General features: G+C 47.5%; 3 protein-coding genes across 4 annotated transcripts; all 3 read left to right on the forward strand.

The window, feature by feature from the left end:
• Window positions 1-316: 316 nt before the first annotated feature.
• On the forward strand, window positions 317-18,442 carry LOC119220533 (hemicentin-1). Its single transcript, XM_062566198.1, has 19 exons — window positions 317-476; window positions 1,835-2,104; window positions 2,189-2,509; window positions 3,079-3,342; window positions 4,712-4,981; window positions 5,082-5,237; window positions 5,631-5,849; window positions 5,940-6,182; window positions 6,618-6,817; window positions 8,763-8,928; window positions 9,366-9,638; window positions 9,731-10,057; window positions 10,166-10,423; window positions 10,698-10,843; window positions 12,450-12,636; window positions 13,481-13,747; window positions 17,182-17,514; window positions 17,610-17,864; window positions 17,944-18,442. The coding sequence occupies exons 1-19, from the start codon at window positions 419-421 to the stop codon at window positions 17,949-17,951; spliced, it is 4,221 nt and encodes a 1,406-aa protein (XP_062422182.1). The 5' UTR covers window positions 317-418; the 3' UTR covers window positions 17,952-18,442.
• Window positions 18,443-18,543: 101 nt separating this feature from the next.
• On the forward strand, window positions 18,544-19,489 carry cmc4 (C-x(9)-C motif containing 4 homolog (S. cerevisiae)). The gene is made up of 3 exons (XM_037475681.2): window positions 18,544-18,825; window positions 18,907-18,966; window positions 19,073-19,489. The coding sequence occupies exons 2-3, from the start codon at window positions 18,909-18,911 to the stop codon at window positions 19,231-19,233; spliced, it is 219 nt and encodes a 72-aa protein (XP_037331578.2). The 5' UTR covers window positions 18,544-18,825; window positions 18,907-18,908; the 3' UTR covers window positions 19,234-19,489.
• Window positions 19,490-19,595: 106 nt separating this feature from the next.
• LOC119220056 (hsp90 co-chaperone Cdc37) lies at window positions 19,596-23,605 on the forward strand. Of its 2 annotated transcripts, XM_037475680.2 has the most exons (9): window positions 19,596-19,700; window positions 19,811-20,006; window positions 20,722-21,003; window positions 21,523-21,628; window positions 21,716-21,831; window positions 21,928-22,050; window positions 22,551-22,733; window positions 22,820-22,891; window positions 22,978-23,605. In XM_037475680.2, exons 2-9 carry the CDS (start codon window positions 19,899-19,901, stop codon window positions 23,116-23,118), a joined length of 1,131 nt encoding a protein of 376 aa, XP_037331577.1. In that variant the 5' UTR covers window positions 19,596-19,700; window positions 19,811-19,898; the 3' UTR covers window positions 23,119-23,605. The 2 variants fall into 2 exon arrangements, with proteins under 2 accessions (XP_037331577.1, XP_037331576.1); XM_037475679.2 differs by having other exon boundaries at window positions 19,629-20,006.
• Window positions 23,606-23,906: the final 301 nt, after the last annotated feature.

The following is a 23,906-nucleotide window of genomic DNA, read 5'->3' on the forward strand; positions in this document are numbered from 1 at the left end:
GAGGGTTTTGGCGAGGTCCAAAAGCCCCCAAATTTGTGCATTTGTTTCATTTGAAGGCTGAAGGCGTTCTAACAGAGTAAAATAAAACATCCCAGCAGCAGATCGACTGAGTTACGTAACAACGGCTGACTCATGAATAACTAAAAACATCCCACACGGACTCAAACCTGCGACTCTATGGAGAGACAGAGAGAGAGAGGGAGGAGGAGGGAGAGAGAGAGAGGGAGATAGGCGGTGTGTGTGTGTGTGTGGGGGGGGGGGGGGGGGGGGGGGCGAGCCGTATACCCCCTCAGAGAATGTTGTCTCTATTCCTCTCTCCACTCGCTCGGCTCACTTTGGACCCGAGAGCCTGCAGCTCCAGTGGAAGAAGCCGAGCGGAGCTGCAACGAAAGCACAGAGGCGACTTTGTTCAAATCCAATGAGTGAAAGGACATCCTTTGTTGGACTCTTTGTGGGGTTCCTGCTCTGTGCGACAGGTAGGTCTGTGCGATGCTCTACAGGAACTTAGAGAGGTGTACGCTGACCATGTGTGGACACGCTGTGGAGAGGCAGTGGGGCCACAGGGTACAAACTTTGGACTCAAACCACGTTTCTGCAATAAGAACACGGTGTGTTTTAATCTGAGACATTGTATCATTTCTCTACATTTCAAGTGAACGTTGAAACCTTTTGAGTCAATAAGGGGGGGGGGGACAACAGTTTCTGTGATTAAATCAGACTCTTAATTCATTTGCCCTGTAGCGTAGGGGGTGTCTCTACTCGGAAGAGTACGTTGGGCACCAGTAACCCGTTATTTGCTGTTGTTTTATACGTTAAAGAACACTATATCGTACAGCAATACAAAAGAAACACAGGATCTTCACACTGGGATCACAGGGACCGTCTTTTAAGGAAAGTCTGGGGGTGGGCGTCCCGAAAATGTCAGCGTTGAGGCCGGTGTGTGTGTGGTGTTGCGGGTGGGAGGGCGTGTGGGCTGCTGAGTGTGTGTGTGTGTGTGTGTGTGTGTGTGTGTGTGCTGGAGGAGTCCGGAGAGGAGTTCAGCCTGGACTTCTCAGTCTTGATGGACCACGGTTCGGTAGCCCACCACGGTCCAGGGCGGTCCACAAGGTCTCCAGCCGGTCCCCCCCCCCCCCCCTCAGTCCCTGTAAAGCAGGATCTTTAGTCAATTACCTTTTGCAACACCAGGTGTCTCCAATCACAGTGTTCTTCAAAGTGTTGAATGTTGAAATGATTTACAGATCTTTCAAATTGTCAACATTTTGGGTGATTCTTGTGACGATATGTCAGCAAATAAAAATCAAAATGATACATTAGTCGTTCAAATGTATTAACCTGGTATGCTTCTGTTTGTTATTTTGAAAATGAAAATGAAATGATGTTGAAAATGAATAGAAAATAGTTAGTAGAGAGTTTAGGGAAATCACCGTGGCGCCGTCTCTCAATATAAAAGTGTAAGTGCAGTACCAGATGCACTGAGTCCTGTCTACTTGGGAGTAAACATTTGAACTTTCTATTAGAAAATGAAAGTGAGGAATGAAACGCTTTGAGGTCAGCTTCTGATTTGGTGGGTGACAAACCCTTTGTCTTCATTGGAAACCACTTGTTCACAACAGCGGTTCCAGGAAACAGACGCAGAGTCATTAACTCCTCTGTCAGAGTCACTCACAGTCTGCGCGACGTGCATCAACCCACTGAGACACAGACTGTGTGTGACGGTCACCGCAGTCACAGTCAGGAGAAGGGACAGGGACCAAGTTGACCGTGACCCTGCAGAAACATTCCCCTTGAGGCGCCTGTGCAAATAAAGAACGGCGGCTTGTCGTCCATGCTGCAGGTGTGCGCGCCTCCTGTCCCATTGAGTTGAACCCCCCCAGTGTCGTGGTGAGACATGGAGACCCGATCTCCGTCAACTGCAGCACATTGCAGGGCGAGACCGGAGATATGGGCTGGGAGGCCAGCAAAGGACCAGGATTACAACGTGCCAGCCATCTGGTCTGGACTGTGGCGAGCGTCACAGAATGGGACATTAGCGCCTTGTGCTTCTACAACCCACCGGGCAGACCGAATGAACAGTGCAAATTGGAACCAACGGTCGTAGTTTACAGTAAGTCCGGCTTATTTTGTTCTTCAGAGGATCCGGATGATTCGCCCGTGTCTGACAGCCTCCTCTCTCTTTCTCCCCAAACAGCATTCCCAGAAACCATCAACATCCGCCCCAGCAGCGGTGTGATGGTCGAAGGGGAGACACGTCAATTGACCTGTGACGTCCTCAATATAGCGCCTGTTACAAACCTCACTGTCATGTGGTACAAAGGAGATGCATTGATCCGCCAAGACACTTTTGAAAATGAAACAGAGAAGAAGAACCCGGTGAATCAGTCATCTTTACTGAACTTCACAGCGACCAGAGAAGACAACGGGTTGACGGTCAGATGTGAGGCACATCTGGACCTGAGGCCAGATGGACCCCAACTTAAAGCATTGTCACAGTTGAATATTACAGTTCATTGTAAGTATATTGTGTGTGTACTCACCTCTCTGCAATGTAGCCAAAGGAATTACTTGTTAATTAAGTTTTGTCGGGATTTGAATTTACAGGTTTTTTTTACAGGAGCTGCAATGCTTGAATGATTATTATTCTAAATACACTTAATAAGATGAAAGATGAAATTGAATTGGATGAATACGATTAAAATGAAAAACAAATCTATTCGGAACTATGTTGATAATCGTGTGATGTAACGCACACAACAGTTTCCGTTTCAACAATTTAAAGACTTTGGTGTGTTGCTTTTTCTAGTACATAATTTATTATTCATTCATTCTCGGCATAAGACGACAAAACACTTAATTTACACACATTTCATCTACTAAAAAAGCAGTTTTTGCATGAATTGGTGCATGAATTGCTGATGTGTTTGCCTCTGTTTGGTCGGACCAGAGGGGAAATGCCTGTTATTGGAAGAACTGGAGTTACGGGAGGGAGAGATGTTGGGGGTACTTTTGACCTTTGACCTCTACTATTTTGCACTAGTCATCTGCTTTTTCCTCTGATGGTGCTGTAACCTTCGCCTCCAGACGCGCCATCGCAGATAGCTGAGCTTGAGGACTCGGAGGTCAACGTTGGTTCTGACGTGTGGCTGAACTGCTCCTCGGCGGGCAACCCGCCACCGCGGTATTCCTGGGATTACTACCCGACCCCCAATATGATGGTGGAAATCGAAGATGGAGTGTCCCGTCTGCACATCCGTAATGCCACCGTCTACAACACAGGCTCCTACGTGTGTCAGGCCTCGAATGAGGGAGGAAGTGTCTCTAAAACAGCCAAAGTCACAGTGAAAGGTGGGTCAATGTAATCAGTAGTGATCATTGAAAGAGCTTGCGGGCTGCAGTTCAATTCTAATACTCACTTTTACTGCTTTTATAAGGAAAAGTATTACGTTATAGCTCCTGCAATAATATCAGGGGTACATTGCACCCAATAGGCCACCCTGTCTGTCTGTTAATACTTTTAAGTTTAACAGGTAATAACAAAATAATAAAAACAGGAACAACAGTCCAAAAAGGGAGCTTTTTGTCTTTGCCGTTCAAGGCTGAGGAGCAGAATAACCTTGGTTGCTGTGAGTGTCAGGGATAATTCGTGCCAAGACAAGTTAAGACTGTCGCGTTTCCGGTTACATGTTGCCATGGCAACTGACATGAGTTTGAACTTTTGTTAAATTCGCTCCTGAAATCACGTGGGAAAAAACTGCTCTCGGTCCTTCGTCCAACTTGAACCCAACTGGCACAACGATAGCGATATTTATAGGCCCGGTGGGTGTCTCTTGGGGGGGAGGGGAAGGGGGGGGTGATGTATAGGTGACTAGCTGGGAGCTGTGCGGCGTCGTAGCTTAGCTTAGCTTAGCTTAACTTTCTCCCAACGGAAGAAAAAGTCAACAAGTGGCCGCCGGTGCCCGCCCCGTGTTGCCGAGGAAGGGAGAAGGGAGGAAGGGAGAAGGGAGGCAGGAAGGGAGCGAGCGGGAGCAGCCTCGGAGTCTCACAGGCGCTCGGTGGGGACACGAGAAAAGGTCGCCGGCGGTTGTTGGGACGGACTTTTCGTTCCTCTTAATGCAGGATTTGAGCGGTCTCCGTCTGCTGTCAGCCCTCCTGGCTGCGCGGCTGCTGGCGCTGTGTAACGGGACCGGAGCGAGTGAGTTGAGACGGAGTTTATAGGCCCGTAAGGAACAACGGTCTAATTATGCAGCGCGGTGGAGTTTAATATGGTTAAAAGGAAGTTTGAATGTGTTGCACGAGCTAAACGTGTGCGTTATTCAAAAGGTAACCCAAGTGTGAACGCTGGTGAAACGCCCTATTTGAGTGGTTATTAGTAAGCGTTAAGCCGCCTCACAGTGTTTTAAGGTTTTTCTGTTAAAATAGTAACATATATTTCAAGGTTAAGAGTTTCTCTTACGACGTGAAAGGGCTTAGTGGAATGTGACGCATTCAAATGAAATATTGATATGGACATTCCTCGTAAGGAATGTTGGGCAGCAAGGGCAGCCTTTCCAAAGGGAGGGGGGGTATCCTTCCGGAGGCTTTCCCCGGTGGTGCTTCCTGCGACGCAGCGTTTGTTTGACATGTTTCCAGCGCCCACTGGATGAGGAAACTGTTGTGTTTAGATAGACTTGAGACTGGAGAATAACATTTCTCGTACCCCAACCCTTTTCTACAGGTGCCAGTATGAAATGCCCCATCAAGATCATTCCAGAGAGGATGGTGGTGCAACACCAAGGCAGATATTCACATACGCACCGAGCGAGTTGCACAACCGAAGACACCATGCATCTCGAAGAACTACACTGGGAGGATAAGCAGGCTGGCAAGACTGACAGCGGAAATTGGTCTGCTGACACTAATGGGGACTGGAACCCAGAGCCTAAATGCTTCGCAACGTTTCGCGTGATAGGAAGCTGCTCGAAACCGTTAAACCTCACCATCTACAGTACGTGTTTCTGACCTTTTCCTCATCGTGTTGCTTTTCAGAATTAGGAACAATCCTGATCATTCTCCCCCCCCCCCCCCCCCCCCACATCTCTCACCAGAAACACCAGACAGCGTCTCCATCCGGGCTCAGGACAACTTGCCCATGGAGGGGAGAGACTTCCAGCTGTGGTGTGACGTCACCAACGTGGCCCCCGCGGGAAGCGTGTCCGTGCGTTGGTACAGAGGAAACAAAACCTTCGAGCCATCCAGCAGAGGTGAGGCACCGTTCTGTGAGCTCGGGGACGTCTGCCGCTACTCGAAGCGCCGCGGCATCAACCGACATGAAATCATTATCCGGCCTCCAATAGAAGGAACGATTGTGGAGGATATTAATCGTTACCCTAATGATGCCTAACGGATGGCACCGCGTAATTTCCCTAGTTGATTCCTCACATTAAGACAATATAAGTATATATTGTATCACAAGGTTTCTAAAATGTTATGTTGAAATATGCAAATCAGGCATTTCCTGAACACCAACTTTTGGTTAATGTCTATGAAATCTACAGACGGCAAATTACAAACGTTTCCTTTCAACTAGTCTGATTTGCCACTTTATTTTTCCTCCCCACACACACACACACACACAAACACACAAACACACACAGGCCCCCTGCGAGTGACTGACTGCCAGCCCGACAACAACTCAAGCTGCGACCCGAGCGCTGTGGCACATCCCCTCAACGTGTCGTCCTCCATCAGCTTCACTCTGAACAGAACCGACAGCGGCGCAGAGTTCAGATGTGAGGCTCGGTTGGCTCTCGGTCCCGAGGGGCCGCAGCCCGCTCCGAGCACCATGTCCGCTCCTCTCAACATCACCGTCTTCTGTGAGATCACACCTCCATTAGCTGCCCTGTATTTATCGTGACACAGCATTGTAAGATGTGTAGTATTTACGCCGCTTTATCGCTCGACAGATAAGCCCGTCATTAACACCACGAAGCTTCCAAAGGCGATCCCTGTGTTCAGAGGTTATCCCGAGGAGCTGGTGTGTGAAGCCGATGGTAACCCGCCTCCAAAGATCCAGTGGATTTACAGCTCGGACAAAGTTCGCAACAAGTCTGAAGACACGCTCACCGTGTCCGAGGCCGGCACCTACAACTGCACCGCCACCAATGAGGTGGATTCCACCTACTATGTGGTCCAAGTGATTTTAAAAGGTAACAACACTCAATCCAAAGTGCTTTTTAGAAGACAACTTCCACGTCTTCTCTGTGAAAACAAATTTATTGCTTTGTTACCGGTAAATAAATCCTCTGCCTGTGCCTTTTATGTTATTTTGCATCTGCAAAGTATAGCTCTGTGCAAAACATGCCTCCACATTGTGTGAAGAATTAAAAAAACAAAACAGGAAGTCTTGAGGAATCGGAATATATTACAACACACAACATGTGAATTCTAGTCCTGTTTGTGTACCAACACAGATCACGCGTCTGTAAGTCAAAGGATTGAAATAATAAGGATAGATACTAAGTTTGATTTGTCTCTCCGCATCCATATAGAAAAGCGCAGTAGAACATCAGTAGCAGTTCTCATATCAGTTCATTTTGACGTGCATAAACAATAACATGTCGCCTGTGTTGATTTCTTGGCAGAGGACTACCTTCCCCTCATAGCTGGATTCGTGGCTGTCACAGTAGTCGCCATCTCCATCATCTTCCTCTTCATCTACTCGATCTACTACAAGAACACCAAGATGCGCCGTTACAGCCTTAAAAACCCCAAGCTCGACACCCCCAGTAGCAACGTAGCCCACAACGGCTGGGACATGCAGTTTCCTATGACCAAACTGTCTTAGGAGGACCACTCTGAATGAGCTGCATCTCTCTGCCACCACGCCGACATCCTCGCATCTACCGTCCCACACAAAAGAGTGTTTTACCCTAAATGGAATAATCTGGTTCTGAGAATGAACGACCTTGGCTTGAGATGTAGCTTTTTATATTCACCACTGGATTTGACCTGTTTTCATTGGACAGAAAGAAGAGAAGGATTTAAACTTGGCCGTCGATGATGACATTTAATGAGCACAAAGACAATTGAGCTGCTGGATTGAGTCTGATCATGAGCCAGCATTTCGACTCCTCCGGCTCTCTCATCTCAAAGTTAAGGGGTTTCTGGTTGGAGGCGGAACACGACATGTTAACTTCCTGTTGGCCTACGCAAACCCATCATCCTGATTGTTTATTTGTGCATTCACTGTAATATGCTCCCTCAATTTTCATTCAACCTTAAATCTCTGTACGTGATTATTTTTAGCCATCAAGCGTGATTTCATCATGCACGTCAAAGACGGTGACCCTGACTTTTTAACTGCACTGTGACCCAAGGTGGGCCGTTTTAATCTGTTGCTCGTTCATACTCTTCATTGAGCCCTTGGCTATTCTTTGCACTTCTCTTCCGGGTTTGTAGGCCGACTGCGGCCTTCTGGGGAAAAAATGGTTTTGTCCCACAGCTGTATTCTTCTGTACGAAGAGGTGTTCCGGTGGTCGGATCCTTTTCCAGAACGGCACAAACCGATTTCAGTTGGGGATTTAGTGCCATGCAAAGTCCATGTAAGGTTAAATGAGTATCTTCATGACCATTCTTTATTGAGAATCTGGCACAAACAGCGACCTGCAAGTAGCGCAGTGTCTTAAATAAAGGGATGTAACGTTTTGTCTCAATGTGAGGCTTTAAAAATGAACACAAAGGGATTCTGTATTTGCTCATAACGCCGGAAACGCGTAATTTTGCCAAAGGTTTTGATAATCGCCAGCGGACAGGGAGCACCAGCGGACCATCCTCAGTCCCCTTGCGAGACCATATGCCGGTGCGGTTGGCCCTGGGTTCCTCCTAATGCAAGACAATGCTAGACCTTGTGTGGCTGGAGTGTGTCAGCAGGTCCTGCAAGACGAAGGCATTGATGCTATGGACTGGCCCCCCCGTTCCCCAGACCTGAATCCAACTGAGCTCATCTGGGACATCACGTCTCGCTCCATCCACCAACGCCACGTTGCACCACAGACTGTCCAGGAGTTGGCGGATGCTTTAGTCCAGGTCTGGGAGGAGATCCCTCAGGAGACCTCATCAGGAGCATGCCCAGGCGCTGTAGGGAGGTGGCACGTGGAGGCCACACACACTACTGTGGCTCATTTTGACATGTTTTAAGGACATTACATCAAAGTTGGATCTGCCTGTAGTGTGTTCTTCCACTTCAATTTGAGTGTGACGCCAAATCCAGACCTCCATGGGTTAATAAATGTAATTTTCTTTGATCATCTTTGTGCGGTTTTGTTGTCAGCACATTCAACTATGTCAAGAACAAAGCGTTTAATAAGACTATTTCCTTCATTTAGATCTAGGATGTGTTGCTTAAGAGTTCCCTTGATTTTTTAGAGAAGTGTATAACCCGTCCTACTCATTTTGACGGTCTTATTCCCCGGCTTCTGTAACTTAAAACGAGATAAATATGTGAACCGAAACTTGTGTATGCTGCCTTTATGTGTCGTAGGAAATACGGCTACTACAGTATACCGTCTTTCTAATTGCGATGAAAGGAGTGGAAAGTAGAGTTGTTGGATGCTACTTTGTCGGCGTCGGACCCGGGAATGTCCCGTCAACGAAATGAGTCTTTGAAACCCCCATCGTGACCAGCGTGAATAGGAAGCAGAGCGCATTCTACCTTCATTACCGCCGAAAGAAAAGCAATACCTTAAAACACAGGAGCACGTGAACGCTCCGCAGTCCTTCAGTGAAAGAGAAAGTTCCGCGAGGGAAGCGGAGCGGGACGCGGGACTCACTCGGACCCATCTTTCATTGCCCCCCCCCCCCCCACCCCTGAAGCAGCGAAGGTGTCTCCTCGTTGGCACACCGTCCGAACCATGAGGTGGCTCTTCGTATTCAGCGGCGTTCTCCTGTGCGCAGGTGGGTACTTTTCTGTCCTGTTGGCTGTGCTTTTTGTTGATAACGTTCACATGTGTAATCAGTCCTCCGGGCCGCCGACGCCCTTTTGTTGGACTCCTGGTCTTTAAACTGACGAGCATCGTTTTTTTTTATTTTTTATCACTTGTGAGGATCAAAATGTACTCATGTTTTCGTAGATCACGCAACGTTGTCATCACAATTGTTGTGCAAGTGAGACGAAGCACTCAACGAGAAAATATATTTCTTTGTTACGACGTTGAAAGACGTGATATTGTGGTCTCAATTGTTGTTAGTGTTTAACACCACCACAAGCATTTAGCCTATAATTCTAATATATTCTATAATGAAATACTCCAGAGTGTCCCATGGGCTGCTGCTGGGTCAGAATCCCAATGAGCCGATGATGAATCTGTGTAATTCACTTTGTGTACCTGCAGGTCAGCCCGCGAGCTCTTCCTGTCCTTTACAGTTGAGCCCCCCCAGCCCCCTGGTGAGATTTGGAGACCCCTTCCGGGTCAACTGCAGCTCAACCGCAGACCCGATAGAGTCGATGGGCTTGGAATCGGTATACGGCAGCGAAAAGTCGGATGGTGTCTCCTCCGTTGCCATGGAAATAACCTCTGTGAGAGACTGGGACATGACGGTGATCTGCTACATTAATCGCCCCAATGTCCCACAGTGTTTAACAGACCTTACAGTCACAGTTTACAGTAAGTAAATCCATCCAAGGCCGAGTAGATTTTGATCCGTCAATCCCTGCGATGCCGATCCTTCCCCCCCCCCCCCCCCTCTTTGCGTGCAGAAACACCGGACAGGGTGTCCATCTCTCAGGCGAGTCTAGCAGGCCCCCTGGTGGAGGGGGAAACGTACAGCCTGATGTGTGACGTTGTGAACGTGGCCCCGGTACGAAACCTCTCCGTGCACTGGTACATGGGAGGGAAGATGGTGCACGCGCAGAGCTTCGACGGGTCCGGTCCGTCCCCAGTCAACGCCACGTCGGTCTTCAATCTGACGGCCCGCAGGGCGGATGAGCAGAGTCGGATCAGGTGTGAAGCGCAGCTGGACTTCTGGACCGCGGTTCCGAGTCCGCCGGCGGTCAAGTCGGAGTCCCGCGCTGTCGTCGTGCTGTGTAGGTCTCCGATGGCCTCTTGAGTCTTGATATCGGACGTGTTCGCCGATTCGCATTTGGAATCGTTCTTTCATCTTTGTATTTCCTATCTCCTCGTTTTCTCCTCAGACCCACCGACCTTCGCGCAGCCCGGAAACGAGACGCTGGAGCTCCAGGCCGGCGGTAAATTCATCCTGAACTGTTCGGCCACGGGAAACCCGACGCCGGAGTACGGCTGGCGGGCCCCCGGCGGCGTGCGGCTGACCGGTCCGGAGGGGAATCGATCCCTTTTGGCTCCGCCCTTCCCGCTTCCAGGCACCTATGGGTGCACGGCGTCCAACACCCGGGGCTCCGCATCCAAATACTTCACCGTCACCCAGGCGCCGAGTAAGAGATCGCCATGAGCGTCGTCCACCGTCTCTCTCTCTCGTTTCCTGGTGTCACGTTGATAATTCTGTGCTACCTTAATTCTACCGTTTCCCATCAGGTAGCGCCCCTGGGACCACTGCTGGGATTTTAATGGCGGTGTTCTTAGCTTTTATCTTCGTTCTGGCGTGTGTGGTTTATCACAAACAGAAAAGCCCCCCGGCCCCGGGGTCTGGACCGGCGTGCTGAGACAGAGAGAGAATGTAACCAAAAACCTCTGCCTCGTCTCCCACAGGGAATCACACAACCATGGCGGCCTTGCTTGGAGTTTTTGTCTTCCTGGCGGTGGTGATCTCCATCGGCGGCCTTTTGTCGTTGACACCAAAAGGCAATTTTTCTCTCAGCAAAGGCGGCTATCTCCTAGGAAGGCCCGCCTCGTCGGCCCCTATATGAGGAGGGACTTTAAAAAAAAAATTCAATTCATAAATGGCTTGACTTTTTTTGGTGCTTTTAAAACATATAAATGACATGGCTTTGCATGCTCAGGCCTGGCGACTTTAATCTGCTTACAAGGCGCAGCACAACTCGTGTGATATGGATGGGATGGGGATGTTATTCAAACCAATGGTTTTTTTTAAGGAGTTGATATAAACTGTGCAGAATTTAACAGAAAGAATGATGCACATTGTAAAGCTTTAATAAGTCAGACGCAGTGCGATTGTCCGGTCTTGTTGTGAACTGTCACTATGATTACTAATAGACTGCGGTACCTTCCTAGTAGAAATATAACCTTGCTACTTATCATTTTTTAGATGTGCAAAGCCACAAAGGATCAAGTATTAAGGTGACACTTTTTTGAATTTACTCAGGAACGTTTTGATTTAGTTTTTCGACAATGTACCTTCCGTGACTTTTTTGTAATTACAGCTGCAGTAACTACTTGAAACTACGACGGAGTACAATGTTATTATTTGTTAATGTATTAAAATGTCATTTGTTTTAACCAAAATCATGTTTTAATTTTTTTTTTTTAATTGTGTGATGTCATACCAGTTTGGTCACATTAAACATGGCCCTGAATGTTTGCCTATTTGTCTGATGTGCCAATAAACAAGTGCATGATTTCCATTTGTAGAAAAGTGTTATTGTGTAAGCAGAATGACGCATGCGTTCTTTCAGACTTGTAGAAAGATGACACGCAAAATACGTCATTTTACTGCTTATTTTTATTTGCATATATCTCTTAAATGTACCGAAAGCTACCTTTTATGGCTTTTGGTAATGGTCTTCATAATAAACCAGCCATCATTCATGGAGATCTATTAGTTCTTTTTTTTTTAACCATATTGTCTTGTAATGTATATAATTATTTCACAATGCATATCTTCATAGCATTTTTATTTCTAAAAAACAGCGAATCGTTTGGTACCTCAAGTTAAACTATTTTCCTCCTATCAACAAAATGAGACAAAAAAGATCCTGATGTCAATTACAAAGTTTCATGCCTTAATGATAGAAAATATTTTGAAAAGGAATACAAAATGAGTTTTTGTTTTTTCTGCAACTTCCCGTTAAATTAACTCGACTTCTCTGTCTGGTCATCCTGAAGAATACTAATCGTCTTTCACTGCCACCTTTTGTCAATCTCTCCCTCTCCGTCTCTGCCTCTCAATGTCTCTCTCTCTGCCTCACTCAGGCTGCCATACTAATTAGTGTTGCACAAAGTGAATATAAAGGAGAGCATTTGTCATACTGCCTTCCTTTGACAGTGCAAACCTCTTTTATTCCGCCTGAACTCATGTTCTTTATATTCAGTCACTAAAGCTGTTGCTTCAGACCGTGTTGCCATAACAACCTGGCCAACGGCTGTTGCACCATTTGCAGTGGAGTTAAAAAAAAAAAAGTTTTGATAGAGCTAAACATATGTTTTGCTGAATGCAACATGAATCTGTACATTGAGATTCCCCAGCTGTTCTCTCCATGCCCCCCCCCCCCCCCCCCTGTATAGAAAAGTGGGGATTTGATTACTTGCTCCCTTGCTCTGCAGTTGCAGTCAGAGCGGCTACGCATTCTGGTCACAGTGGGAGGCCTACAAGCTACATGCTGCACCAACACCGCTCCCTGCTTCCCCAAGAGTTCAGGAGCGACCGAGCAGAACCGAAAAAACAGCAGGGCAAGATTGGACGACAGCGCGGCGGGTTACAGCAGATCCCCCCCGCACATGCACACACATCGTGAGACATCCAAATCATTGTAGGCGTTTCGGGAGAAGCGCTCGGATAATGAAAATGAATTTGTCTTACATCCGGACTTCCTGCTAAAAGGCCGACAAGATCAGAGCAAAGGATCAGCTGTGTTTTTCAGAGCCCTGCCACCTGTTACATTTCCCTCTCTCCCTTTTACCCCTGCCCCCTCCTCCCCCTCCCCCCAAGTCAGCTGAGAGATGAAGGGGGCCCTTTTGTTCCACCATAGTTCCCTGCAGAGTTGCCAAGCTTGTTGGAGTTGGAATTTTCTCTCTCTCTCTCTCTCTCTCTCTCTCTCTCTCCATTGACGGCTCAGTGCAGAAAATAAAATGGGAAAGGACTTTCTCAAATGGATCTTGACGCTTTGCATGTTTTGCTCAGGTAAGACCTATGTTTATTTTATTTCTTAGGAGAGCAGCGTGTGAAAAAAGTGGTGTAGCTTGCAAACAGACCTTTAGTTGGTGATAATAAAGGAAAATGAGAACAACCATCAGACCATCAATAATGAGTCAGGGCTTTAATCATTTATTAGTTTATTTTCCCTCTAAACGACCTTTGCAGGTCATTGAGGCATAAAGGATGTTGGTGTGCATTGCTTCAGTAGCCTCTGCAAATATAATTAGGAGTTCTAGGACCACACATGTTGCAATCAATATATTTGGCTGTAATTGATTGTTATATAAAGGTGAATGTCTTTTCCAATTTCCGTATACGATTTGTGTGTGTGTGTGTGTTGTGACGTGGTTACATAACAGCTATGCTTTTATTTCTACGAAAAAAAAAGTAAAAGCAAGGCGATGACGATGCTGACGATGACTGCTGCCGTGTGTTTCAGTGTCGGGGGAAGGTTGCTCCCTCATCCTCAAGCCCCCCCGGGTCGTGGTGGCCTTCGGGGAGCCGGTGTCGGTCAGCTGCGAGGCTGCTCGGCCGGTTCGGGTCCTCGGCTGGGAGTCGGCCATCAGCGCCGTTTCCACTCAGCGCGACCTGTCGGTCCAGTGGAAGGTGGACAGCCTCATCGACTGGATCGAGGAGCCCATCTGTTACGGGGTGTTTTTCACGGCTCCCAGGCAGTGTGAGGAGAAGCTCAACCTGGTCCTCTACAGTGAGTTAACTCGTTGTTGAATAATAATAATACGCTTTTTCTGGTTGCATCGTGCACCTGTAAATTGGTCTAAAATGTTCCGAAATAACAGTTCAAGGTTACATTATTGGTCTAAATATAAAGGGATAGTTCAACCCGACTATAAAAAGTAAACTTCGCTCTGAAACCACAGGGCGGTGATTTGTCTCTGGGAAGTAGGTCAGTAAACACATCAACAGTACCCCCTGAAATGAGTTTGACACCACTGGTTTAGACCATCCGGGTTCCGACGGCGGTAAACCCTAATGAGTCCCGGATCCAAGATCGGGAACGAAGCACCCAGAAACCCTCCCAGTCCACCAGGTACTGATACCCCCCTCCCCCCAATGGCGCACATCCAGGAGGCGCTTGACCGTGTAGATGGGTCCCCCCCTCGACAAGACGGGGGGGGGGGGGTTCATGGGGCTGGAGACAACTGGCTTAAGGAGGGAGACATGGAATACTGGCTGAATCCTCATGGAGCGAGGCAACTGCATTTTGACAGAGACTGGGTTGATGATGGAGATGATGCGGAAGGGATCGATATATCTGGGGGAGAGCTTCCTTGACTCGGTGCATAGGGGGATGTCCCTGGACGAATCCAAACAGACTGGCCAATGCGGTAGGCAGGGGCGGGTGCACGTCGTCGATCTGCCACCATCTGCAAAGCAAGCAAAGACCCGCCTACAGCGACGGGCATTGCTAAGGACGGATGGTACAGCAACCTCAACCTCCTGGCTGGGGAACAGGGGAGGCTGAGGCCTCAAATGGGGACTGTCCAGTACCCGTTGACGTGTGGGAATTGTCGGCGTACTCGACCCACGGGAGGTGACGGCTCCACGAGGAGGGATTGGTACCGATCACACACCTGAGGATGGCCTCAAGCTTCTGGTTCAGCCTCTTTGTCTGACCGTTAGTTTGGGGGTTGGAATCCCGAAGAGAGGCCGGCCATGGCGGCGAGGGTGTGACCGAACTCCTTCCAAAGCTGGGACGAGAACTGCGGAAACCCGTCCGTGACCACGAACGTTGGGGCACAGAGAGTGGTCGCCGCAATCACATCCGGGGTCGGTGGGACAACTTCTTGCGGGCACGCATAGTGCCAGCACAGGGTGTCCTCCTCAAGGGATGACCAACAAAAGTTGCGGCGAAGCCAGTGTACAGTCCGTGAGATGCCGGGATGACCAGAGAGGCGGGGCTCATGGGCCCACCAGGAACAACCCCCCCCGTTGTGGTCAGGTTGGGTGTTCTGGGCCTTGCGTACCACCCTCTCGATCTTCCAGCTAAAAGCCCCAAGAACGCACAAGGCGGGAAGGATGGTGTCAGGAGTTGAGTCACTCTCCTCTGGGGCAGAGGGCGTCCGGCTTGGTGTTCTTGTCTCCCGGCCAATAAGTGATCGTGAAATTAAAATGGACCAGCGGGCACGGCGTGAGTTGAGACGTCGGGCCGTATGGATATATTCCAAATTCCGGTGGTCGGTCCATAAAACAAAGGGGGGCATCACTCCCCTCAACCAGGGCCTCCACTCCTCCAGGGCTAACTTGGACTGCCAGCGGTTGCCCAGGTCAGAGTTCCTCTCCGCCAGGGAAAGTCTGCGGGAGAAGAAAGCACAATGATGGAGTTTAGAGTCGGAAGAATAGTATGGCTCCGACGCCGATGTCTGAGGCGTAAACCTCGACGACAAACTGGTTGGTCTTGTCTGGATGAACCAGGGTTGGGGGCGAGACGAAGCGTTCTTGAAAAAGCCATCTTCCGCTGGGGTCCATGAAAAAGGTATCTTGGAGGAGGTGAGTTGTGTCAGTGGTGCTGCTATTCGGCTGTAGTCCCAGATGAATCGCTGATAGAAATCAGTATATCCCAGAAACTGCTGTAGCTTCTTTCGTGAGGCGGGTACTGGCCATTCAGTGAAGGTGAAGATGAGGGCTGTATGATATGCCCGTGATATATATTTCTCCATGGATTCGCACTCTGGAGAGAGATTAAATAGCTGGCTCGCCCAATCAATCTGTGGATTATGATCCATGAGCCAGGGAAGGCCCAACACCAGCGGTGTTTGAGGGGAAGGGAAAACGTTGAACTGGGTCTTCTGACTGTGATTCTCAGTAGGGAGATGGGTTGAGTCAGGTGTGTTTTTTCTGCCAGTGAACTACCGTCCAGTGCGCTAACCAGCTGAGCCCGTTCTAATACTTCCACGGGGATGCCTTTACTCTTAATAAAAGTTGTGTCCAAAAAGTTCTGTTCAGCCCTTGAGTCAATGAAATGAGTGCGGACAGGTGCACAGGCCCAGAAAGATACAGGGTGACAGGAAACAAGGATTGAGGCTTGGAATGAGGCATTTTCCCTGAATCGCTTGCCAGCAACCTCTGCTCTTACTGGCAATCTCCCTTTTGGTCGAACAGGACAGATGGCCATGCGGTGTCCCAACTGCCCACAGTAAAGACAGCTTCCGGAGCGAAAACACCCCTGGAGAGAGATGGGTCCCGCACAGCTGCATCGGCTCCTTTGGCTCCAAAAGGGGAGGTGCTGAGGTGGGGCGCTCCATCAAAAGGCACTTGTGAGGGGACAAAAGATTCACCGATGCTGGATAAGTCCTCAGGAACCGGCTCTGGGGGAGGTTAACGGTAAAGCGTCAGGTCTTCATCCTTCCAATCTCTGCTATCTTGGCCCATAGGGAATGCTGGGAGTCCCGTAGCTCTCGCAGCACCTGCTGGTGTTGCCTGAGAAGAACGCCATGGCTGGAAATCGCCCTCTGCAGGCGGTCCTCAGAAGGGGATGCTGCTGCGTCCATTATTGGTCAGTCCGTTCTGTTGGTGGGGTATAGTTGGTGGACCCAAATGCTCACAGCCGTTCGATTTTTAGCCAATGCTTTTCTTTCCCATACAACATGGGGAGTTAACAAGAAAAACAAAAGACCAACAAAAGACAAAGCGAGGCAAATAGTAATAACAGAAAGCGCCCCTCAGGCTCAACTGGAGTCGAGAGGGAAACTTCACCAATGTCTTGCAGTCAGGGGGGGATAGGGCAGGGTTCCGGTGTGGAAACCCGAGCTCCGAGCACCGTACACAGAGTCCGATTAAAACGGGTCACGTGCACTCTGTGGTACTGCGCGGGTCTGACACTGCAAGTAAAAAAAAAACAAATCATGCAAACTGGTAAGCTACGTCTGATAGACAAAACAACGGAGTCCAGAGGGACATCAGACAATTGTACAGTCCATGTCCCTCAAAACACGGACTGTTCCTGACTGTGGGACTGTGTGTACATTATAAAACCCCAAAATTGAATTTAAGAGATCCAGCTACCTGAGTCAGTATCAGGCCAGCTGTCCGTATCAGCACCTGTTCACCTCCTAGTTTTAAATCGAATGGAAGACTCGCATTAAACTGACTTGATGTGAACTGTGTGTATTATTCACTCAGAGACCCCAGATAGCGTCTCCATCCGGCCTGTGGACCACAACGGGCCCATGGTGGCGGGCAAAGAGTACCAGCTGCTCTGTGAGGTTCAGAACATTGCTCCGGTCCAGTACCTCACCCTGAGGTGGTACAAGGGCCAGGCTGAGGTTTACAACCACTCCTTCGCCGATCTCACGTCTTCCTCGCCCGTCCAAGTGTCCTCCGTCCTCATGGTCACGCCGACCAAAGACGAGAACGGAGCCCAGTACAGGTGCGTGGCGGAGCTGGAGCTCGGACCGGAGGGACCCCAACCACCTCCGTCCGTGACCTCAGAGCCTCTCAATGCCTCGGTCTACTGTAAGTCATCAAGCTAATCCAACAAAATAAAAAGAGTTCTCATATGTTCAGGATATTCATTCGGGTGCATCTAACACCTGTGGTGTTTGCCGTAGTTCCCCCGACGTTCCTCAGTCCCGAACCCGAGGTTGTGGACCTTGTAGCTGGTGCTGAGCTGACCTTGAACTGCACCGCCAGTGGAAACCCCACACCTGTGTACAGCTGGCAATCCTCCAATCCCCTCTGGGAGAGGATGGAGGAGGAAGCGGCGCTCAGCTCCTCCTCACTGCTCCCCGGGACCTACACCTGCACCGCCTCCAACACACTGGAGAAGAAGAGCAAGCAGTTCATTGTCAAAGCCAAGACCAAAGGTAAAAAAAGAGGATTCTGAAGTGCACATGTTGTTTCCTTACAATATATCCTAATCTTCTGCTTTGTGTTTGAAACCAGGGGTTTGAAACTAGACATCTTGAGATTGGATCAGATGACCACATTGGACATAAGAGGAGATTCGAACTAAGTGGATTTTACTGCTTCCACTTTGGAGACGGAAATGAAAAAGCATTCACGACTCAACAGAAATTTATGAGGTTCTTGCTATCAGAGAGAATAAAATCCAATTTAAACAATATAAATCTATATATATATTTGAACATACTATGTCTGGTAACTGTAGTTTACTTTGTCAGTATTTCAACATTCTGATAGATTGGTGGTGTTGTTCTCTTTTTATGCTTCCCTTGTGACATCCTGTTCCTGTAAATGTCCCGTTGCGGGCCTAATAAAGGATTATCTTATCTTAGATCTTTTAACATTCATTTAGCTACACTTGAATTAGCAATGATGACTATATTATCTTCTATTGTTAAAGATCAGCAGGTCAATACTGTAAATAAGAATTGTTTCTTCATTTTCTTATCTTTATTAATAAAAGTAAACTGAAAAAGTATCCTTTGCACTTATTTACTTTAAGTCTAAAAAAATTAGATTAAACTGTACTAGTTGAATGTCGTTGCTGGGATGGAGGGCTAAACAAGTATCATAAAAATAAATGCGCTTTGTTTGCATTTTAAAGTGTGCCGTACGTTTGAATCAGGGGGTTCTGATACCCAACGACAATCCAAGTCTTATTCAAAGTTACTCTTTAGTCATTTCTGCCATTTATTAATTGTTCCGTTTGTGTTGCAGTCCCACTGCGCCACTAGGTGTCGCTGTGGCACTCTTTACGGAATGACTCAATTGACGAGAGTCACGTGACGAAAACACAGGAAGTAGTGTTAGCTCACAGGCTAACTGCAGCAGCGACCTCCCCGCTTATCCTGGTCGATACAGGTGGGAGTGACTCCGTAGTGACACAGAGCCAGGTGTTTATTGACAAACTTGTGATTGTTGTCCCTCTCTGTTCCCTTTAAGGTATGCCACAGAAAGATCCGTGTCAAAAGCAAGCATGTGCAATTCAACAGTGTTTACAAGGTAGAGTAAACAGTTCCATCACTTGAAAGCCGATATGTTGCGGGAGCAAATTCCACCCTTTGTCGTTACGCTGACCCCGCCCCCCTGTGCGGTCCTCGTCCTGCAGCTAACAGATACCAGGAGAGCATGTGTGAGGACGTCATCAAGGAGATGCGGCGGTGCTGCGACACTCAGGCCGGAAACTCTATCTGCTGCTCCGGGTTCAAGGACTCCAAACCCACGGAGAGCAAAAGCATTGGAAAGCTCCCTTTTGCACCCAGCATTTGATGGAGAACAGAGAAAGGGAACATTGTATAAATGTTTTATTGACTCTGAACAGTGTAGACATTTTCACATGTGATTGCATAAAATGCATATTAGTAGGTCTGGGCACCTTATGTATTCGTCTAGGAATAAGTTATTGATTGCTTCACTAGCGCCTGGACCGTTAAATTATTCATTTGTAAATTCGCTATCCATGAATAATTTTCGACCGCCGCATTTCCAAAAAGAAAATCAATAAACATAAGGAGAGAGTTGACTATTTCTTTGACGTATAGCTGCCTATTAGAATGTAACATAACTGCATGAATTAGGCTACACGTTATACACACACACAACATTAACTCAGCCTCTTTCACGTCTTCCGGCCTCGTGCGTCCTTTGTGACGCAATGACGTACTGACGTCAAACGGAAATCTGAAGGAGCAATTCTTTCTGGAAATCTCTAGCCGTTTCTCGCTAGCCCGCCCCAGGTTTCTCTTTCTAAGTTTATGTTGACTTAACACAGCCCGCCGCTGCATTGAATACTAATAGCATTGTATGAAAGGTGCTGAGTTTTTGCTTAATCTGCGTTTTTGGATAGGAGGTTCGGGTTATCTTCGTTCGGCCGAGTAACTTCACGCTAGCCGAGTCATCTCCGAAGCTAACGCTGCTCGGTACTTACTGGCGTCATGTCTAGAATAGACTACAGCGTGTGGGACCACATCGAGGTGTCGGACGATGAAGATGACACGCACCCCAACATCGACACACCTAGCCTCTTCAGATGGAGACACCAGGTACACGTTAGAATGCATTTGTACTCTGTGTAGCATTGTTCCCTGTGCTTGCTCTGCTGCTGGATGCCAGTGAAGGATGTATTTTACTGGAGTGGGAACAACTGGAATAGAGACTGATATATTTCAGCTGATATCTCGGAAATGCATGGAATGTTCTTTTGACGTTAACATAACGTTAACGAAGTTGTTGATATAAGCATTAAAGGGAAACGTTGACGATGGATTTAGTTCTGCCCAGTCTTTTTAAACTTAAGGATGGGACTTGGATGACATCATTAAGCCTCCAGCTTATTGAGAAACATAGATATTTCCATAAAATTAATAGCTGGAGATGCTAAGTATTAAAATGCATGTGTTTTCATCCTTAAAAGCTGCTTGTGCTTCTAATGGCTTTGATGGTTGTGTTCTTATAAGCACCTTCTCTATCCTTCCCACATGCTGACCTTTTTTATTTGTCTATCTACTTTTCTAATTTCCATATTTTGTCCCCCAAGAAAGCAGCTGGTGCCTCTCTGTATATGGCGTATCCTCTAATAAAACGTACGTTTAAATGAAATAAGTTAGAAATGTTTAGCTTTGTCTAATTCAAAAAGGAGTAGTCCAGCATCATCTTTCATTAAGCTGGACATCCTCCGCCTCCTCTCACTTGAAACCCTGAGGGCCGCATAAATCCCCTGCACCTGTTGTTGTGACTGATGTGATATTTGTACCTCAGGCACGTGTCGAGCGGATGGAAGACTTTGAGAAAAAAGGTGAAGAGATGAACAAGGTCCTCAGCGAATGTCGGCGTAAGCTGGCCGAGGCCCAGAAGAAAATACAAGAGCTGTCGATTTCATCCACTGATGACGCCAAAGCAGAGCTGAGCAAAGCCCAGGCCGAGGAGAAGAAGCTGAAAAAAGAGGAGCGGGAATGGGAGAAGAAGTCGGCGGAACTCAGCCGGGAAGAGAAGAAGATGCCGTGGAACGTCGACACGCTCAGCAAGGAGGGCTTCAGCAAGGTGAGCTCAATAAAAGGAGGGCTGGAAAGTTGAAAAAAATAAGACGCAGAGCCCGTACGTTATTTACCAACCCTTAGTTTAACAAAGCAATAAGATTTAGAATATTGTAATAAGACAGTAATGGGCAGGTCACTGTTTTAAGAATAACACTGTCATTATTTATTATTTTTAGTATCAGCCGATTCACTAAAGATAATCAGGGTCGCTGTGGGCGACTTCCACTCTAGAGTTAACTCCCATGTACTACGCTACAAAAACAAGAGACCCATTAGCAGTAGTCTGATGTGCTGCCATTAAAAAATTATTTATATTTAAATTCCAGAGGAGTTTCTGTCATTGAAATGTTCATTGCTTCTGCTGTTTTTTTCTTTAACCAGTAAAAATACCAGGTGTGTCCAACCCTTTAACTGGTACTAAGTCTCTGACTCTTCCTCTGAGCTCCAGGTGATCTTTAAACCTCTTAACTTCCAGTTTGTAACCATGATTCTCTACCACTTGTCGTCTCTTTATCCTCCACAGAGCGTCGTCAACGTCAAACCTGACTCGGCTGAAGAGACTGAAGAAGAAAAGGAGCATAAGCACAAAACCTTTGTGGAGAAATATGAGAAGCAAATCAAACATTTTGGTAAGGATCAGTGACATCGGTGTGTGTTGCTGGGTATCTGTATGATGGGAAAGTAGAGACGGTCCTCCACTGCTGTCTTCACTACAGGCATGATGCGACGCTGGGACGACAGCCAGAAGTACCTCTCTGACAACTCTGATCTAGTATGTGAAGAGACCGCCAACTACCTGGTCATCATGTGCATCGACCTGGAGGTGGAGGAGGTAACGACGGCGGAAAAGAATGTGTACTCCTCCGTTTGGTGGGATCTAACAAAGTTGTACTCTGTTCACTTTCTTTGTTTTTTTTTCTTTCTGTAGAAACACTCGTTGATGGAGCAAGTGGCTCATCAGACCATTGTCATGCAGTTCATTCTGGAGCTGGCAAAAAGCCTCAAGGTGGACCCACGCGGCTGCTTTCGACAATTCTTTGCCAAGATTAAGGTGAGTTCAATTTGTTTGGACGCTACAGAATCAAATGAGATGGTTATTTTCGCTTCTACGAAGGAAACCGAGGAACCTCAACCAGGAACTAAAGTTCTGGCTTGTGAACTTTGACAAACTATTTTTATTCAATGTTGCACTACAACTTTTTGAGTTGAGTGTCATGAAAAGGAGACATGAGCCACCGTAGTTTGGGGACTTCCTTTTTTAAGGGCCTAAACGGTTTAGTTTCCAGAGTGAGCATTAGGCAGTGTTTCCTGCTGACATGAAAATAACCACACGAAGTAGAACAAAGGCTGCTGGTGGTCGCCGAGGGAAAACACCCTCACCAGTGAGTCAGTTTCATTCGAAACGATTTATGACTATGACTTAGTGTTGCGATTTGGTGGTAGATTATTTGTGCGTTAGAATGCATCCACTGGGGCAAAACAATCCCATTAACCATTCCTCTTCATTTCTGCTGCCAATCAAAATATTCACTCTTGAATGTCCCCTCGCAGACCGCAGACCAGCAGTACCAGGATGCTTTCAACGACGAGCTGGAGTCGTTCAAGGAGCGCGTTCGCGGACGGGCGAAGATCCGCATCGAGAAGGCCATGAAGGAGTACGAGGAAGAGGAGCGACAAAAGCGCCTGGGGCCCGGGGGGCTCGACCCCGTAGAGGTGTACGAGTCTCTGCCGGCTGTGAGTTCTCGAGTTCGCACTCTGCCTTCGTGTTGTGTGGTGTGGTTGGTTTAAAGTGCCTCACAGACATCTGTTCTTAATTACAGGAGATGCAGAAATGCTTTGACGATAAAGACATCCAAATGTTACAGGAGGTTATTAGCAAAATGGACCCAACGGTAAGTTCCCTTGTCAAAGCCTGCTGGGAAGTATGTTTCCGTATGTTCATGTCGAGCCAGTTAATAATCGTGGTTGTTTGATGTAGGAGGCGAAGGTTCACATGAAGAAGTGCATAGAATCGGGCCTCTGGGTCCCCAACTCCAAGACGGACGACGGGGATGAGAAAGAGGAAGATGCTATCTATGAGGAGGTGAAACAGGAGCCGGAAGAAACCAAGAAAGAATGACCAACATCGATCACCATGTACCTACCTACTGTATTGCGCCCCCACAATGTGTATGACTAGTTTGCCAATCATGGAACAAGGAAATAACTCCTTCAAAATGCTAAACTGAGACTCGAGGTGTTAGTGTTGAGCTATCTGCACAGCTGGCGTGGCATTAGTAACTTGAGCTTCTGCTCGTGTTAAAGCTTTTATTGTTTGTTTGGACATCAGCTGTATTCTTCCATGTACTTGTACACACCTCTCAGTTTGTGTGGAAGTGCCTGCCTGCTTCCCTCGTGCTATCGCACGGTAGATAATGTTCTGTACTTTATCTGGGTGTGCATTTACTGAATTGGATGGACAGATTTAACCATATTTGTGATTTTCTTTTTGTTAGACTTTTAGGATTTGAGCGACCAATGTATTCAGATGGTTATTTCCCAGAAGTGACATTTTCTACAAACTTGCTTAACAAATGGTTGAATTATATCCAACTACTCAAACCTGATGCGTCGTAGTTTTGTCAAAACTGTCGAGGTGTGACTGCTGTACTATTCAAATCATGAAGTAAGGTAAACACAAGAGAATGAGCTGTTTAACATGGAGCGGCTGCGTCGCTGCATTGGTTCCCCAAAGAAGTATTTGGGAATTCTCAATGCATGTGACATTCAGTGTAGGTAAGTATACCAGTATATGGACTCTGGAAAATCACCACACACATCACAATACACATTAAAAGACACCGGCACACCTTAAAATACATTATGCAGATCAGTGTGGTCAGGTTACACTATTATCCTTCGATGCAT

This window comes from Pungitius pungitius, chromosome 12 (assembly GCF_949316345.1).
Source record: "Pungitius pungitius chromosome 12, fPunPun2.1, whole genome shotgun sequence".
NCBI lineage: Eukaryota > Metazoa > Chordata > Actinopteri > Perciformes > Gasterosteidae > Pungitius > Pungitius pungitius.